We start from the raw sequence: 18,970 nt of genomic DNA, 5'->3' as shown, positions 1-18,970 counted from the left end.
GCTGCTTCTGCTGCTAAGTCGCTTCAGTCATGTCCGACTCTGTGTGACCCCATAGACGGCAGCCCACCAAGCTCCCCCGTCCCTGGGATTCTCCAGGCAAGAACACTGGAGTGGGTTGCCATTTCCTTCTCCAATGCATGAAAGTGAAAAGTGAAATTGAAGTCGCTCAGTCATGTCTGACTCTTCATGACCCCATGGACTGCAGCCCATCAGGCTTCTCCATCCATGGGATTTTCCAGGCAAGAGTACTGGAGTGGGCTACTAGCCCACAAAAGGAGTCAGCTCTATCTTGAGCCAGTCCACTGTTCTGACAGTGTCTCCCTCTCTAATAAACTTTATTCTTCTCTCATTCTGCCTCATGTCTGGACATTCTTTTCCAATCCGCACACAGATCCCAACAGGCACTTCTGGATCTAAAAAAGCATTTCACCTTCAAGTGAGTCCATCAGTCACGTGCTCATTGAGTAGCTGCCAGGAGCCAGGTGCCACGCTGGGTGCTGGGGAGACGGGGAGAATGAAGCAGACCCCATCCCACCGGGTGCAGCCTGGGATCAAGCCTTCGCAGGACTGGCTACTGGAAGTCCTGAGCAACTGCTGCCTGGAGCGTGTAACAACCCCCTACCTCCCACCCCAAGATACTCATTTATCATCTGAAATTGGAGGGGCATCTCTCTGGGGCAGTTTGGGCCTGAATACATCGTACATTTACGACTACATGGTGTGCTGGGCAGGAAGGAAGACCCTGCCCTTGGAGTGACTTGTCTCCACCACAGAGGCATTTCCAAAGTTTTCTCAGCAGCCTGAAACCTGTCTGGACCCACCCATTTGGGTCGCAGCATTATTTCTTTGTCAGATCGGGTAAATTCTGTCTGTAGCTGGCATAGTCCATCACTGTGGTTCTCTGCTGTGCTCTTTTGGAAAAAAAAAATTTTTAAGGGTTTCTGTAGCTCAGAAGGGCATTTGTCTTAGTCCATTCAGGCTGCTGTAATAAAATACCAGAGAGGGGGTGGCTTATAAACTACAGAAATTTATTTCTTACTGTTGTGGAGGCTGGGGATTCCAAGATCATGGTGCCAGCAAATTCGATGTGAGGGACCTCTTTCTGGCTCATAGATAGCCACATTATCTCTGTGTTCTCAAGCTGAGGAAGGGAAAACGGCTCCACCCTTCCTGATCTAATCAACCCCAGAGGCCCCCATTGCCAATTACATTGGGAGTTAGGCTTGCAACATACAAATTCTAGGGGAGCACAAACATTCAGTCTATAGCAGCATTCTTACTTGGGGGCATCCTCCACTCTTATCTCCCCTCTTCCCTCTCCCACCTTCTCTGGAGGTGGGGGAAAAGACTATTTTATGTCCCCTCCATGGGACTGCCCTGGTGGTACAATGGCTGACCTCGGGCTCCCAATGCAGAGGGCCCAGGTTCAACCCCTGGTCAGGGAACTAGATCCCACATGCAGCAACTAAGACCCGCTGCAGCCAAATAAATAAATAAACATTAAAAAAAAAAAAAGAATTTGCTTCCATGATGGACAGAAACTAGATATTTAGTGGTGAGCAAGCTGTAGAGTACACAGAAGTAAAGTATGATGTTTTCCACATAAAACTTATAGAATGTTATAAACCAATGTCCCCCCTATAAAAAATAAATTAAAAAAAAAGACTATCAGAGGTCCTTTCCACACACTAAGATACCCAGCACGGGTGCTAATGAAGAGATTCCAGAGTCAGGGAGACATGGCACTTGCTGGCTGATAAACTTTTCTCCAACTCTAAGATTCTAAAATGCCTTTTTCCCCTTACCTTAGACCGTGGGTCACAAACTCTTTGATAACATGTAATCAATGTTGGCAAATATTTTAGGCTTTGCTGGCCATACAGTCTCAGTTCCAGCTACGTAACTCTGCTAATACACAGTACAGAAGCCGCCAGAGAGCCATACAAAGAGGTGCTGACTTGAGCCACATGGATGAACTTTGAAAATGATGCTAAGTGAAAAAGAGCCAGGCACAAAAGCCTGCATATTCTATGGTTCAGTTTACACAAAACATCCAGAATAAGCAAATCAATAGAGGCATGAAGTTTATGAGTGGTTTCCAGGGGCTGGTGGGATGGAGAAGGGGTAGGTGATTGCTGAAGAGCATGGAGTTTCTTTTGAGGATGGCAAAAATGATCTAAAATTAAGTAATTCTGACAGTCGCACAACTCTGAACATACGAAAAATCACTGAATTGTAAAGTTTAAAAGGGTGAATCTTGTGGTGTGTGGGCTATATCTCAGCAAAGCTAGTTTTTTTTTTTTTTTTTAAACAGCCATAAAAAACATGTAGATAAGTGGGTGTGACTTTGTTCCAATGAAACTTTATTTACAAAATCAGGCTGGATGTGTCCCCTGGGCTGTAGTTTGTTGAGCCCTGCATAGCCAGGGCTGTGCCTCGTTTATCATTAATCTCCAGGACTACTACAATAGTGGTCAGATAAGTAAGAACCCAATAAATGTTTGCTGAATGAAAAAAATAAAAAAAGAATTGCCCTCTATAAGAGTGGGCAGAGGGCAGGATGATGTCCAGACTTTAAGACAGAGATGGAGCCAAGAAAATGCAGGCCACTCATAATTATGCAAATATGAGTCTCTGGTGAGATATACATCAGTGCCCTAATTTTTAAATTCTAATGCAGTGAATGTTTTGATTTAGATAGATCAAGATACCTTGATCATCTCGAGAGATGTATAAATACATGCAGATAAAGGTATTAACATCACAAGATTGTTTTAGACCGTTTTCCCATCTGGTTTGGTCCTGTAATTGCGTGGGAAGATACAGTTCTTGAAATTCTACCTGAAAATACATCACAGTCTCTCTAGGTTTGCAGCAGCCTGCAAGGTGCTTACTTCCAAAGCCAAGTTCAGATTGTTACAATGTCTGCATGGTATCCATAAATGTTAAGTCAACATTTTAGGGTGGTGATTGAGGGGAGAGGGTTACCAAACCTGGTTAGTTATCAGAGTGATCTGGAGAGTTTCTAAAAATTTTTATTCCTTGGACTTCCCTGGTGGTTCAGTGGTTGGGGCACTGCGTTTCCACTGCAGAGGGCACAGGTTTGATCCCTAGTCAAGGAACTAAGTTCATGCATGCTGCCTGGTGTGGCCAAAAAATAGAAAATAAAAGTAAAATCAAAAGTCTTACTCCATGCTCTGCCTTTAGAGATTGTGATGGCACAGCTCTCCAACGGGACTGGAAAGCCATATTTTTCAAAAGTTTTTCAGATGCCTTTGAGGACTACCCCCAGATCTCACGTTAGAATCTTAATGACCTGTTCTACTGAACGTGTACCCCGTGTGAGGGGCCTCAGCCTTGTCCAGGAACAGGTTAGAAACAGCAGCTCTGCATTTTCACCAGCTCCCCAGACAACTGGCAGGAAAATGTGAGAAGCACTGGTGTAGGGTTTCAACAGACCTGGGAAGTCTTTGGGAGACCATGACGGTCCCACTGTTGGCTGGTCAGGAAAGACTGTGGAGAAGTCCCACTGTTAAGATGGTCAGAAAGGCAGAGTGGACCACAGCTTCTATTCAACCAACACAGAAGAAGAGGAAATGAGAGAAAGGCAGAGAGGATACAGCCAATGGAACACAGGTGCTCTGTCTCCCCAGGATTATAAAAAATGAAATACCGACTTTATTTTGGCACATTTTTGCTGTAACTTTTAGAGCTGGCCTTCACACTGGAGAGTTATCTTCAGTACTCATTGAGGGCATCTGCAGAGCACGTTCACACTGTCTATTTAGAGCTTTTAGTTGAGGCTGTGCTGTGTGCTTAGTCACTCAGTCATGTCTGATTCTGTGACCCCATGGGCTGCAGCCCAACAGGCTCCTCTGTCATGGGGATTTTCCAGGCAAGAATACTGGAGTGGATTGCCATGCCTTCCTCTAGGGGATCTTCCCAACCCAGGGATCAAACCCAGGTCTCCCGCATTGCAGGCGGATTACTTACCATCTGAGCCACCAGGGAAGCCCCAGTCAAGGCTGTTTAATGCCAAAGAAAGCCCTAGGAATCCTGGAGATTGAGCCTGAAGTCAGCATTTCTTACAACCCACTGTGGGAAAGTCACCTGGGGTCCCCGGGCCTTGGTTTCCTCATCTGTAAAACATCTGTGGCTCCCAGTCTCATTTGATCCTACCTCCTGTTTTGAAATAAACATTGGTAACATCTTTGTGGTTCTAAAATGAAAATCATAGCTATAACCACCTACAGACATAACGTTTAAAAACCACTCTGATGCCCAACTGTAACCTAAGTGGGAAATTCAAGTGAATAGGTTGTAACAAAATAATATGCATTTTAATCAGTAAAGGTTTGGGCAGTGTTCTAAATATGTCTTTTGTTGTCTGTATTCTGATGCTTTGGCATCTGGGGCATTCTTGCACCTGGAGAGACTGGACCTCCCAGGGCTGCTGGAGATATTATTCCTAGAGACAGTAAGCAACTGGCCCAAGATCAGGATTTTTTTTTTTTTTTTTTGGCCATGGCACAGTCATGCAGGATGTTAGTTCCCTGACCAGGGATCAAACCCGTGTCTCCTGCAGTGGAAGCTCAGAGCCCTAACCACTGGACTGCCAGGGAAGTCCTAAGAGCAGGATTTTAAAATTCACACCAACCAGTCCAGAGCCCACCATCCAGCCACCTTTATCAGGCTCTCACATTCCTGACAGACCACGGTTTCCTTCTCCCCATCACACCAGAACCAGAGCTCTAGGGACAGCCCTGTGCCCAGAGCCACTGAAATTATGCACACTGGCCAGATCCTAAGCCCGCTTCCCCTAACCCACTTGTTGCTTTTCCATGGAAACCACGATGAAGACTAGCCCTCATTTTCTCCTTGCTCCTCTGCCTCCTAGCCCACCCTGATGCTTCCCTGTGTGCCCCTCCCCCACGCCGTGCTGTGCCCCTCCTCTTGGGCACTGTGAGTAACAATCAATTCAATGGCATTCATCTCTGGGCCTGTTGGCCTTCCTATACCTCAAAGTTTGTATTAATACACTGTATTTTTAAAACAGAACTCTATTGTGAGACATTAGGAAATGGTTTATTGCCCTGACTTACAATGACTAAGCTTAGATTTAAGAAAAGTCAAAGATAATAATTCCCAGGCAGTTTTGAGATTAGGACTTGGCATTCTTACTGCCAGGGCTTGGGTTCAACCTCTAGTCAGAGAACTAAAATCCTACAGGCCTCGCAGAGTGGTAAAAAAAAAAAAAAAAAAAAATCAAAGATTAGGAGCCATTTCCTAGAAAGACAGAGAATGAGAAAGCTGAACAGTTAGACAAAGGGATAATAGTTAGTGCTAAGTATTAACAGAGCTGATTTATTTGAACATGGCTGGAGAAAGAAGAAAATATCTTAAGTAGCGATAAGATGTTGAGCTAGATCATAAATTGCAGAGGAAAATAAGAAAGGAGGATGATTTGCAAATCATCCAGGCCTTATGTGTAAGTACAACATCAAAATAATTCCTTGTAGTGACGTGGGATGTGGAAGGGATGAAATATCACAGAAAAGGCATCCCAAATCTTGAAATCCCATCACTGGTTGAACCAGATGTTCTAACTCACAATGTCTGGCAGGATGCTGGAAAGTCTCATGGGGCCTGGGTAAACTCTTCCTGAGTGACCTGTCCTGGGCATGGTAAACATCCAGTGTCCTGAACTTCCAGCATCTCCAATCACATGACAGCAAAAACTCCCTCCATGGATTTTCAAGATGCCCACCTTGTGAATCCACTAAATTGGATAACCCCGAGCTACTCCCAGAACCAGCTTGCTTCAGTTCTGTGGCTCCAAGATGGCCAGGGCATCAGAGATGAGGTATATTGCTAATGTTCTTTAAAGTCTGAGAGTTCCTATTGCTGGACAAAAGGCCATTGCCATGAACTGGCCAGAACATGTTAAGACACAAAAGCAACAAAAATAGAAGAAAAGAGTGACAAGCCAAGCCACAGTGATTTTTTGAGAGCAAATCACAACCTTTAAGTGAACATCAAAAATGACCACAATTGTGCAAGTATATAGTTTTAGAAGCACGGTTTGGGATAGGCACTCTTCAAGACCCCAGGCTCTCAGTTGTGTAGGTGGTAGCAAGTCAGTCCGTGGTGGGTAAGGGCTCAGGCTCTGGAATGAGACAAAACTAGTTTCAACCATACTTATACCAGTTGTTAGCTGTGTTGTTGCTGCTGCTGCTGCTAAGTCACTTCAGTTGTGTCCGACTGTGTAAGACCCCATAAACGGCAGCCCACCAGGCTCCCCCGTACCTGGGATTCTCCAGGCAAGAATATTGGAGTGGGTTGCCATTTCCTTCTCCAATGCATGAAAGTGAAAAGTGAAAGTGAAGTCGCTCAGTCGTGTCTGACTCTTAGCGACCTCATGGACTGCAGCCTACCAGGCTCCTCTGTCCATGGGATTTTCCAGGCAAGAGTACTGGAGTGGGGTGCCATTGCCTTCTCCGGTTAGCTGTGTGTGGTGGTTAATTTGAATGGCCTCTCTGAATTAGTTCTATAATTGGTAAAATTGGAATCAGATGCCTAATTTACAATCAGTTGTAAGGAGGAGATAATAGAGGTAAAAGCTGTAGCCAGAGCAGGGCACTTAATAAGCAATGTAAAGATATTATTGTTCAGTCGCTAAGTCATGTTGGATTCTTTGCCACAGGCTCTTCTGTCCTCCACTATCTCCTGGAGTTTGCGCAAATTCATATTCATTGAGTCAGTGATGCTATCTAACCATCTCATCCTCTGCACCCACTTCCTTTGCCTTCAATCTTTCCCAGCATCAGGGTCTTTTCCAGTGAGTCTACTTTTCGCAACAGGTTTAAGCTGTTAACTTTAAAATTTATACAGGATGACACCACCCTTATGGCAGAAAATGAAGAGGAACTAAAAAGCCTCTTGATGAAGGTGAAAGAGGAGAGTTAAAAAGTTGGCTTAAAACTCAACATTCAGAAAACGAAGATCATGGCATCTGGTCCCATCACTTCATGGGAAATAGATGTGGAAACAGTAGAAACAGTGTCAGACTTTATTATTTGGGGCTCCAAAATCACTGCAGATGGTGACTGCAGCCATGAAATTAAAAGACGCTTACTCCTTGGAAGGAAAGTTATGACCAACCTAGATAGCATATTCAAAAGCAGAGACATTACTTTGCCAACAAAGGTTCATCTAGTCAAGGCTATGGTTTTTCCTGTGGTCATGTATGGATGTGAGAGTTGGACTGTGAAGAAAGCTGAGTGCCGAAGAATTGATGCTTTTGAACTGTGGTGTTGGAGAAGACTCTTGAGAGTCCCTTGGACTGCAAGGAGATCCAACCAGTCCATTCTGAAGGAGATCAGCCCTGGGATTTCTTTGGAAGGAATGATGCTAAAGCTGAAATTCCAGTACTTTGGCCACCTCATGCGAAGAGTTGACTCTTTGGAAAAGACTGATGCTGGGAGGGATTGGGGGCAGGAAGAGAAGGGGACGACAGAGGATGAGATGGCTGGATGGCATCACTGACTTGATGGACGTGGGTCTGAGTGAATTCTGGGAGTTGGTGATGGACAGGGAAGCCTGGCGTGCTGCGATTCATGGGGTCGCAGAGTTGGACCGACTGAGCGACTGAACTGAACTGAACTGAACTGATCTATTTTCAAACTTTCCACCAGAGGGCGTGCCAAACACTGTCCTGCAGCTTGAAAAAACTGCTGTCCTGTCTTGCTCCCAAATTCTCAATTTATAAAACATGCTCTAAAAATCCTTAGCACTGATATCTGAGAAATGTGATGTAGTGACTTTCCATTCATTTCGCCTCCCCCACTGAGAGGTCCTATACCTAAAATAAAAGCGCTCAACTGGAGACTGTTCATTTAATTTAAGTCAGATGTGCAATCTCACAGCCCTGAGGCTGCCTTTTAAAATCAGCTGCAAAGGGAAAAGCTGGGGAGCAGCCTTTTCTGGTACAAGCAGCAAGGGATGCTCTGTGGAGAATTCAACACAATAATACAGACTAAAATCACTTCATTTTTTTTAGATCAACCTGTGCCGGGGACCAGCCCCGGCTGATCCAGGGTATTCGAAGGGGAGACGGCGTCGGTGACCTATTCAAATGGTAATTAGAGATATTAAGAGTAATAGAATGAGGATAGCTCAGTAGGAAAATTCAGTGGAGAAAAGAGGCTGAGTAGCTTGGTTTACGCGGAAAATCAATATAACCCGTGACACCAGGTTAGCTCTGACCACGGAGGCCGCAGGCGCCCTCTCGAATAGCGGAAGGTGCCCCACCTTAGACACCTTCTCAAGTGGGTCTTAGAAGCCCAGGCAAATAAGTGGTCGCAGAGGATATCCACGCTCCAGATGGAGACTTCAGCCGGAAGTTAAAGGAAAGAATGACATGGGGAGACCAAGCATTGGTGAGCAAGCTTTATTTTTAACAGGGGCTTTTATACCCTAAGTTACACATAGAGGATAATAGGGGATGCAAAGTCAGCAGTCTTTGATTCTTATCAAAAACCAGGGTTTCTTTCCTGCAAATTTATCATATACAAATGGTTTAGGTGATTTACATCATCTTCTGGCCAGAAGGCCTACTAACATTTTATGACTCTTGACAAGGACTTATCAACAAAGACTTATTTTCTCTAAGAGTAATTATTTTAAGGTTTGGCGCCATCTTCCGAAGATAAAATTGCATTCCTATAGGGCGGATGTGTAATGGGTTTACAACAAAGGAAAGAATTTATTACCTTAAGGGTCTAAAGTTACTAACACCAAGGCCACTACTTATTTTTTCTACATACCAACTATATTAATTAATACACATTCAAGGATACAATTCAGGGGATGTGAAAAACTTGGCAACAAGCATTGGCTCATCAATGAAATCCTTTACTAATTTATTCTGACAGTTTCTAATTCTCTGAGAGGCTCTAAGCTATTTGAATATCTTAAGCTTCCCGTGCCTCTTGAGGCTGGCAGACTGTAAACAATCGTATGCATAGCTGTAGGAGTCCGGGTAAACTTGTCAGGCGAGTTAGAGAGCCATCTGAAGGGTTTGGATTTAAACACTCCTAATTGCCCAGGAACTTTATTAATTGGAGCTGTAAGTTAACTCTTTGACAGAGAGAGCGAGATGGTGGTAGGGGACAACCCCCAGTAAAGTCAGAGGTGAGAGCACAAAGCAATAAAGTAGGCAGACTCTGGTTTTTTGGGGGGAAAATGCTCGAGAATATCCCGGCGGACTCCTGAGGCTCGATCTCGCCTTTGCGTCTGTCGAGCCTCCTTCCTCACGACCTTTGTCACGAGCGGAATGCCTCACCGGCTCCCGGCAACCCTGTGCCAGTAATTCCAAATAATGTCAGTGATAAAATCCTCCTCCTTCCACACACACACACACAAATCTCTCATTGTTTCAAGTTCTAAACAACTTCTGGCAGGTAAGATGGTGCTTTATTAGTACATATGTAAGCTTCAACATGATACATTTCCTTCTTTATCCGTTAATGATTGTATTCTATCTGAAAGTTTATCCAGAGAACTCCCTGCTATGCCGAAGTTCCTGCTTGGTGGGTTCAGCTTCATGCATTTTCAGTCCAGGGTAAGTTCCATTTGATACAGAAAGGTTCAAAGCTTGTGGGGGAGGGGAAGGGAGGGTGGACAGGCTTTTGTTTTTGTTTTTTGGCCACACCGTTCGCCTGGGTGATCAGAGATGGTACTCGGTCCCTCTAAAGTAGAAGGACAGAGTCTTACCACTGGATGTCTCCCGGAGCTTGGGGTTTAATTATTGAGCAGTAACTGTTTCCAACACCTATTTTAATAGCCAATTCAAAATAACCCATGATAATACGGGGATTGCACAAAGGCATGGCCTTGAGTTATTTCACGTTTGTCATTCTACATGATACCGTAAACTTGGAGGTTTTGATTGTAAAATTTAAAACAGTTCCAGCTATAAAATAAACAAGTCCTGTAAGGTATAACATGGTGACTATAGTTAATAATACTGTTTTGTATGCTTGAAGGTGGCTGAGAGAGTAGATCTTAAAAGTTCTCCTCACAAGAAAAAAAAAAAAGGTAACCATGCGTGGTAATGGATGGTAGCTAAATTCATCCTGGTGATTGTCTCATAGTACAGCTGTCTGTGCTGTCTGACCCTCTGTGACCCCACGGCCTACAGCCTGCCGGGCTCCTCTGTCCATGGGATTTCCCAGGAAAGGATATGGAAACAGGTTGCCATTTCCTCCTCCAGGGAATCTTCCTGAGCCAGGGATCCAACCCCAGTCTCTTGTGTCTCAGACGCAGGAGGATTCTTCACCACTGCGCCACCTGAGAAGCGCAGACTACAAAGTTAAATTCAATTGTATCTCAACAACAACAACAACAACAACAATTTTTAAATAGTAAAATACGGAACTGTGAGATCTAATATTTTCTATTGGCAAGTGAAAATTTCAAGTGAAAATTTAGTTCAAACTTGAACTCTGTTCTAAATTTGAATAATGAAATATTATATGATTGTTACTAAAAGTAATTCTGTTGTATACGGACAGGGACACATTAAAAAATGATCCACCCCAGGTGTTAATTATAATAGGTCTGCCTGGGCCTTAAATCTCAAACAATTTGCTGTCCACCTCCCGTTGTGGTAAAGAATCTGCCTCTAATGGAGGAGACCCAGGTTTGATTCCTGGGTCGGGAAGATCCACTGGAGAAGGGAAAGGCTACCCACTCCAGTATTCTGGCCTGGAGAATTCCATGGACTGTATAGTCCGTGGGGTCACAAAGAGTCAGACATGACTGAGCAACTTTCACTCCCATTGTGGGAGGTGGCCAGCTGCTGACAGCCATTCAAAAATTGAAGGAAGGCTTTTCTATCAGGAAACTGGATACTGCTTTAGAGAAGCAGGGAGCAAGGGTTGAGAAAGTGTTTCAGAGAAGGAGAGAAGGGTGAGAGCAGTGCCAGCCACTTGATGCGTGCTCCTCCGGCCCGTGGAGACCACGTTCCCCGGGCCTAATCCTGCCCCCTTCATTTAAGGCCTATTTGGGAAGAACTCAGAGCAACTGACAAACAGCAGTTCAGGCCTGGAGCTGGAAGGATCGGTCGGAGGGAAGATGAGTTGAAAGTCCCACGGTGAGTGTGTTCTGGCTGCAACCTCATGCCTCTTGTGAAATCTAAATACATGCTTCAAAAACAAGTCAAGATGTCATGCCCTGCCCTCCATTGGAACTTGGTGATTTTTTAACCCCTCCAGAGAAACTGACCACAATTCTGTCCCTTCTCATTGGCATTGCTGCAAAATTTCTGCCCCTCTGGTTTGCACTGGAAGCCGCGTTCCAGCCCCCGAAATGAGGGGGCATCTGGATACCACCCTGCTGAGTCTGGGGTGCCAGTCCCTGGCGGCTGAGTCAACCCCGTTCCCTGGTAGCTTCCCCTAGCAGCAACTATTACTGTTTACTAAGGCTGGATTCGGAGAAGGCAGTGGCACCCCACTCCAGTACTTTTGCCTGGAAAATCCCATGGACGGAGGAGCCTGGTGGGCTGCAGTCCATGGGGTCGCTAGAGTCGGACACGACTGAAGCGACTTAGCAGCAGCAGCAGCAAGGCTGGATTGTTGTTTGTTATTTAGTCGCTAAGTCATGTCTGACTCTTTGCCACCTTGTGGACTATAGCCCACCAGGCTCCTCTGTCCATGGGGATTCTCCAGGCAAGGGTTGTCATTTCCTCCTCCAGGGAATCTTTCCAACCCAGGGATTGAATCTCTGTCTCCTGCTTTGGTACGTGGATTCTTTACCACTGAGCCAACAGGGAAGCCAGTTAAGGCTGGGCCTCCATGTCTAACAGTTGTATCTGCTTTATTTCTACTTCTCACAGTGACTTCAGTTTTGGGGTGAGGAAACTGAAGTCCAGAGGGCAAGCCCAGCGTCTGACCCTCACCAGCTAATGCTGTGAAATGAACACCAGTTCCCACCTGCCCCTGGGCGGCAGACAGCCTAGGGGTATGTTTCCAGGAACCGTGTAGAAATGAGCTCCCCCCATTTTTTGCTTTTATAAACTATTTTAAATTGTGAAATACATATGACATAGAGTTTGCAAATGAACTGTTTTCAAGTGTACAGTGTTGTGGCGATAAGTGCATTCACGTGGCTGTGCATCCGTCATCACCGTCCACCTCCAGAATCTGAGCATGCAAAACTGAAGCCCTGTACCCATGTAACTCCCCATCCTTTCCTCCCCTCTGCCCCCAGATCTTATAGGGTGGATACTGTTATTCCCCCAGTCCCAACTTCACAGAGAAGAAAACCAAGCTCCCCAGCCATTCTGACCAGTGGCAGGTGGTACCCTATTGTAGTTCTGATTTGCATTTCTCTAGTGATTATAGGCCATGAGCATCTCTTCATGTGCCTGTTGGCCATCTGTATGTCACCTTTGAAGAAATGTCTATTTAGATCTTATGCCCATTTTTTGATTGGGCTGTTTGTCTTTTGTTATCGAGTTGTATGAACTATTGGTATATTTTAGAAATTAAGCCCTGTTGGCCACATCATTTGCAAATATTGATAGTTCCTCTGAATCCATAAATTATCTTTTTGTTTTGTTTATAATCTTACCTAGTAACCATTTGGGGAAAAACCAAAGATAGTGGGCATTCCGAAAAAAAAAAGGTTCTCAACTGCAATTAAAACTAAACTAAAAAGTAGAGGAATGGAGTTTCTAGGGCACTGAAACTATTCTGTATAATACAATAATGATGGGCATATGCCCAATAAAGGACAGAAATGGTATAGACCTAACAGAAGCAGAAGATATTAAGAAGAGGTGACAAGAATACACAGAAGAACTATACAAAAAGGATCTCCATGACCCAGATAACCACGATGGTATGATCACTCACCTACAGCCAGACATCCTGGAATATGAAGTCAAGTGGGCCTTAGGAAGCATCACTACAAACCAAGCTAGTGGCGTGATGGAATTCCAGTTGAGCTATTTCAAATCCCAAAAGATGCTGCTGTGAAAGTGCAGCACTCAATATGCCAACAAATCTGGAAAACTCAGCAGTGGGCACAGGACGGGAAAAGGTCAGTTTTCATTCTAATCCCAAAGAAAGGCAATGCCAAAGAATGTTCAAACTATCACACAACTGTACTTATCACACACGGTAGCAAAGTAATACTCAAAATTCTCCAAGCCAGGCTTTCAACAGTACATGAACCAAGAACTTCCATATGTTCAAGCTGGTTTTAGAAAAGGCAGAGGAACCAGAGGTCAAATTGCCAACATATAAAAAGCAAGAGAGTTACAGAAAAACATCTACATCTGCTTTCTTGATTATGCCAAAGCCTTTGACTGTGTAGATCACAACAAACTGTGGAAAATTCTTCAAGAGATGGGAATACCAGACCACCTGACCTGCCTCTTGAGAAATCTGTATGCAGGTCAGGAAGCAACAGTTAGAACGGGATATGGAACAACAGACTGGTTCCAAATTGGGAAAGGAGTACATCAAGGCTGTATATTGTCATCCTGCTTATTTAACTTCTATGCAGAGTACATCATGCGAAATGCCAGGTTGAATGAAGCACAGACTGGAATCAAGATTGCTGGGAGAAATATCAATAATATCAGATATGCAGATGACACCACCCTTATGGCAGAAAGCTAAGAACTAAAGAGCTTCTTGATGAAAGTGAAAGAGGAGAGTGAAAAAGTTGGCTTAAAACTTAACATTTAAAAAACTAAGACTGTGGCATCCTGTCCCACACTTCATGGGAAATAGATGGGGAAACAATGGAAACAGTGACAGACTTTATTTTCTTGGGCTGCAAAATCACTATGGATGGTGACTGCAGCCATGAAATTAAAAGAAGCTTGCTCCTTGGAAGAAAAGCTGTGACCAACGTAGACAACATATTAAAAAGTAGAGACATTACTTGGCTAACAAAGGTCCGTCTAGTCAAAGCTATGGTTTTTCCAGTAGTCATGTATGGATGTGAGAGTTGGACTATAAAAAAAGCTGAGTGCCAAAGAATTGATGCTTTTGAAAAGTGGTGTTGGAGAAGAGTCTTGAGAGTCCCTTGGACTGCAAGGAGATCCAACCAGTCCATCCTAAAGGAAATCAGTCCTGGATGTTCATTGGTAGGACTGACACTGAAGCTGAATCTCTAATACTTTGTCTACCAGATGTGAAGAGCTGACTCATTGGAAAAGACCCTACTGCTGGGAAAGATTGAAGGCAGGAGAAGAAGGGGATGACAGAGGATGAGATGGTTGGATGGCATCATTGACTCGATGGACATGAGTTTGAGCAAGCTTGGTGTTGGTGATGGACAGGGAGGCCTGGCGTGCTGCAGTCCATGGGGTCACAAAGAATCAGACAAGACTGAGTGACTGAACTGAACTGACTAAAGAGTGAACACTAATGTAAACTGTGGATTTAGTTGTTAGCAATGCTTCAGTATTGGTAATCAACAAATGTACCCCACTAATAAAAGATGTAAATAATAGGGGAAACTTCAGAGTTGGTGAGGGTAGGGTAAAAGGATTAGGAGGGACATAAAGAGTCTATTAATTGCAAAAGAGAAACGATCAATTTATTAAGATAAAAACAAAGGTATCAAAAAACAGGAAGTGTCCATTGTCTTGACCTAATATATTTTATAGTAACCAGTCCTGAAGGTAATATTACCACCGTTAGGAATTTGCATAAAGTGGGGAGGATCCAAGACCTAAACGGAGTCTGTACAAATGTTAGCAGACTCTTAGGAGAGGCCAGAGCACACCCCAGGGGATGCGGCAGGCACAGCTCACAGCCATCACCTGTCACTGAGGAGCTCAGGGACAACAGCGAGGCTGGCAGCTCACCATCCACCACTGGATCAGCCGGGCATCGTTCATTCATTCATGCAAAGAGTGGGGTACCGCGCTCCAGGTGGACACCTTGCTCCTCACAGGCGCCGCCCTCCCCTGTGATGGCCCAGGACTGGTCCAGGACAGGTGCTGTCCCACTGCGGCAGAAGCTCTGTCTGCAGGCTTTCGGGGCCCATCACATCTTCCTCCCAGAGTCTCTCCACGCCTTGCTCCTGACAGCCTTGTACCCAAACACTGTTTAAAGGCCAGAGTTATTTAACCCTTTGAAACTCTTATCAAGAACGTTATTAAGCAACGTTTATGATTTTTACTTTCTTTGTGAGTGTCATAAAGTGTCATATGTGTTTATATGGCGGGAATACATAAGCCCAAACCATGTGAACATGAACTTAGTTTCTTTTTTTTCTTATAAATTTAAATTTTTTTCTTTGGGAAATTTCCAGATACATAGAGATTACTCCCCAGTCTCCTCAGTTGGAACTTAAGGTCTCAGGTCAATTAGGGATCTGTTGACATTAAAAAATACATAATCATGGTTATTATTAAAAACTTACAGGAAATGCAACACTGTAAACCTTATCCAGGCAGAAAAGGTGGGGTGAGTCCATTGGTTTGCATTGGTTTGCAGGATTTTACACAAATCGATTAGTTGTAACTCTCATGAATACTCTGGCTTGTATTTACTGTCTTAAATATACCATGTAAGTAATGATAACCTGACAAGTATAAGAAATTTAGGACATCCTATTCAGTCAAGCTTGTGGTAGGATAATAATTGCATAACTAAGATGTTATATTTAAATTATATTGTACATTATGATAAAATCAGATGTATAACTTTTAAAAAGCAAAATTCATAATTGATTAGTAGTATTAGGTGAATCTGAAATATAGATTTTTATATAACTTTCTTATACTAAATAATATTAAAACTCTTAAAACATAAATGTGAATATGGGGTTTCTGGAACCATTATCTGGTAAGTAGTTGTTGACCAAATGCTGAATTGCATTTATTTATTCCTTGTAATTTGTCAAAAGGAACTGCTGTTATTAAACTCTTACATTTTTTTTCTTTTCTGACCCAAAATCTTTATAGAGAGAATTGGTTTAGTATTAGAAAGCAGAAGTATTTTTTATATTTTTATTAAGGATTTATTTAGACATTGTTTTAATTTTTTACTAATTAGGATAATATATACCTTTTTTACTATTTAGTTCAGTTCAGTCACTCAGTCCTGTCTGACTCTTTTCGACCCCATGAATCACAGCACACCAGGCCTCCCTGTCCATCACCAACTCCCGGAGTTCACTCAGACTCACGTCCATCGAGTTGGTGATGCCATCCAGCCATCTCATCCTCTGTCGTCCCCTTCTCCTCCTGCCCCCAATCCCTCCCAGCATCAGAGTCTTTTCCAATGAGTCAATTCTTTGCATGAGGTGGCCAAAGTACTGGAGTTTCAGCTTTAGCATCATTCCTTCCAAAGAAATCCCAGGGCTGATCTCCTTCAGAATGGACTGGTTGGATCTCCTTGCAGTCCAAGGGACTCTCAAGAGTCTTCTCCAACACCACAGTTTCAAAAGCATCAATTCTTCGGCGCTCAGCCTTCTTCACAGTCCAACTCTCACATCCATACATGACCACAGGAAAAACCATAGCCTTGACTAGACGGACCTTTGTTGGCAAAGTAATGTCTCTGCTTTTGAATATGCTATCTAGGTTGGTCATAACTTTCCTTCCAAGGAGTAAGCATCTTTTAATTTCATGGCTGCAGTCACCATCTGCAGTGATTTTGGAGCCCAAAAAATAAAGTCTGACACTATTTCCACTGTTTCCCCATCTATTTCCCATGAAGTGATGGGACTGGATGCCATGATCTTCATTTTCTGAATGTTGAGCTTTAAGCCAAATTTTTCACTCTCCACTTTCACTTTCATCAAGAGGCTTTTGAGTTTCTCTTCACTTTCTGCCATAAGGGTGGTGTCATCTGTATATCTGAGGTTACTGATATTTCTCCCGGCAATCTTGATTACAGCTTGTGCTTCTTCCAGCCCAGTGTTTCTCATGATGTACTATGCATAGAAGTTGAATAAGCAGGGTGACAATATACAGCCTTGACGTACTCCTTTTCCTATTTGGAACCAGTCTGTTGTTCCATGTCCAGTTCTAACTGTTGCTTCCTGACCTGCATACAGATTTCCCAAGAGGCAGGTCAGGTGGTCTGGTATTCCCATCTCTTGAAGAATTTTCCACAGTTTATTGTGATCCACACAGTCAAAGGCTTTGGCATAGTCAATAAAGCAGAAATAGATGTTTTTCTGGAACCCTCTTGCTTTTTTCCATGATGAAGCGGATGTTGGCAATTTGATCTCTGGTTCCTCTGCCTTTTCTAAAACCAGCTTGAACATCAGGAAGTTCACGGTTCACGTATCGCTGAAGCCTGGCTTGGAGAATTTTGAGCATTACTTTACTAGCATGTGCTGCTGCTGCTGCTGCTAAGTCACCTCAGTTGTGTCCGACTCTGTGTGACCCCATAGACGCAGCCCACCAGGCTGCCCCATCCCTGGGATTCTCCAGGCAAGACCACTGGAGTGGGTTGCCATTTCCTTCTCCAATGCAGGAAAGTAAAAAGCGAAAGTGAAGTCGCTCAGTCGTGTCCAACTTAGCGACCCCATGGACTGCAGACTACCAGGCTCCTCCATCCATGAGATTTTCCAGGCAATAGTACTGGAGTGGGGTGCCATTGCCTTCTCTGCATAGTGTGTGAGATGCGTGCAATTGTGCGGTAGTTTGAGCATTCTTTGGCATTGCCTTTCTTTGGGATTGGAATGAAACCTGACCTTTTCCAGTCCTGTGGCCACTGCTGAGTTTTCCAAATTTGCTGGCATATTGAGTGCAGCACTTTCACAGCACCATCTTTCAGGATTTGGAATAGCTCAACTGGAATTCCATTACCTCCACTAGCTTTGTTCGTAGTGATGCTTTCTAAGGCCCAGTTGACTTCACATTCCAGGATGTCTGGCTCTAGGTCAGTGATCACACCATCGTGATTATCTGGGTTGTGAAGATCTTTTTTGTACAGTTCTTCTGTGTATTCTTGTCATCTCTTCTTAATATCTTCTGCTTCTGTTAGGTCCATACCATTTCCGTCCTTTATCGAGCCCATCTTTGCATGAAAGTTTCCCTTGTTAGGGTAATATATGTCTTTTTCTACATCGTGTTAACCATTTTTAAGTTTATAGCTATAGATGTTAAGTATATGCACATTGGTTTGTAAAAATATACCTTTTAATCCATGTTTTAATAATTGTGTTAAATTTAAGTCTTTGTATTGGAAATCTGCCTTTCCAAAAAGGGACCTAGTGGATTCTTCAGTTTCTAGAAGACTGATTTCTTTACACTATTTGAAATACAAGCATATATAGGTGGTTACAGTATATAATTTGCAACTTGAGTCTCCAACAACTTGTACATTTTATTTCCCATGGCGGAAGAGTTTTTCTTAAAGGGCCAGCATGTTTAAAGCATTAAGTATTTTGGCATCATTTTAAAACTTTTTTACTCTTTGGGGAGTCTTCAAGATTCTTTATCTTGCTTATTTATGTTCTTTTTAACTGCAAAAAATCATCAAAATAGGAACTGTATTGAATTTGACTTTCCAACTGTATTTGCTAACTCCCTGGGCAGACAGGCTATCCTGGTAATTCCCATGTGCATTTTCGAAACATTCTGGAAACTGTATCAAGATGTAATTTGTTCTCACATCTGGTACAACATGGATTGGTTGTATTATAGGTTTCATAAATTATTGGAGATTTTTTTAAAAATTTAAGGGCTCTTAATTAGGTTTAAAAATAGCACCTAACTCATGACAAAGGTTTATCTATTACCACCTGATCTTTCATTCAAGGTCTACTTCCTATGGGTATGTGTTGGTTGACAGCAGAGACCCATCTGTGTAAGAGCTGTTTGAGAGAGGGTGTTGCTGGGTCAGAACCTGATTTTCCTGTCACAGTTACAGTGAGCAGTTGGTGAGGGGAATTGCCTTCTCATGGTATCTTAGTCCTTTCAGGCTGC

The 18,970-nt window shown here is 43.4% G+C and overlaps 1 protein-coding gene across 2 annotated transcripts in view; it reads left to right on the top strand.

Moving 5' to 3' along the window:
- Positions 1-9,363: 9,363 nt before the first annotated feature.
- The window catches only part of MTMR9 (myotubularin related protein 9), a 116,960-nt gene continuing 107,353 nt past the window's right edge, over positions 9,364-18,970 (top strand). For both annotated transcript variants that reach the window (XR_009737920.1, XM_061425016.1), the window contains exons 1-3: positions 9,364-9,461; positions 9,550-9,622; positions 11,060-11,155. Coding sequence is in view for 1 of the 2 variants with exons in the window: in XM_061425016.1 (XP_061281000.1) it covers positions 9,380-9,461; positions 9,550-9,622; positions 11,060-11,155 (251 nt within the window). In the remaining variant the exon portion in view is untranslated. The remainder of the gene's footprint in view (positions 9,462-9,549; positions 9,623-11,059; positions 11,156-18,970) is intronic.

Source organism: Bos javanicus, chromosome 8 (genome assembly GCF_032452875.1).
Source record: "Bos javanicus breed banteng chromosome 8, ARS-OSU_banteng_1.0, whole genome shotgun sequence".
Lineage (NCBI taxonomy): Eukaryota > Metazoa > Chordata > Mammalia > Artiodactyla > Bovidae > Bos > Bos javanicus.
Note: the sequence above shows the minus strand (reverse complement) of the source record. Positions and strands in the feature narration are given on the sequence as shown.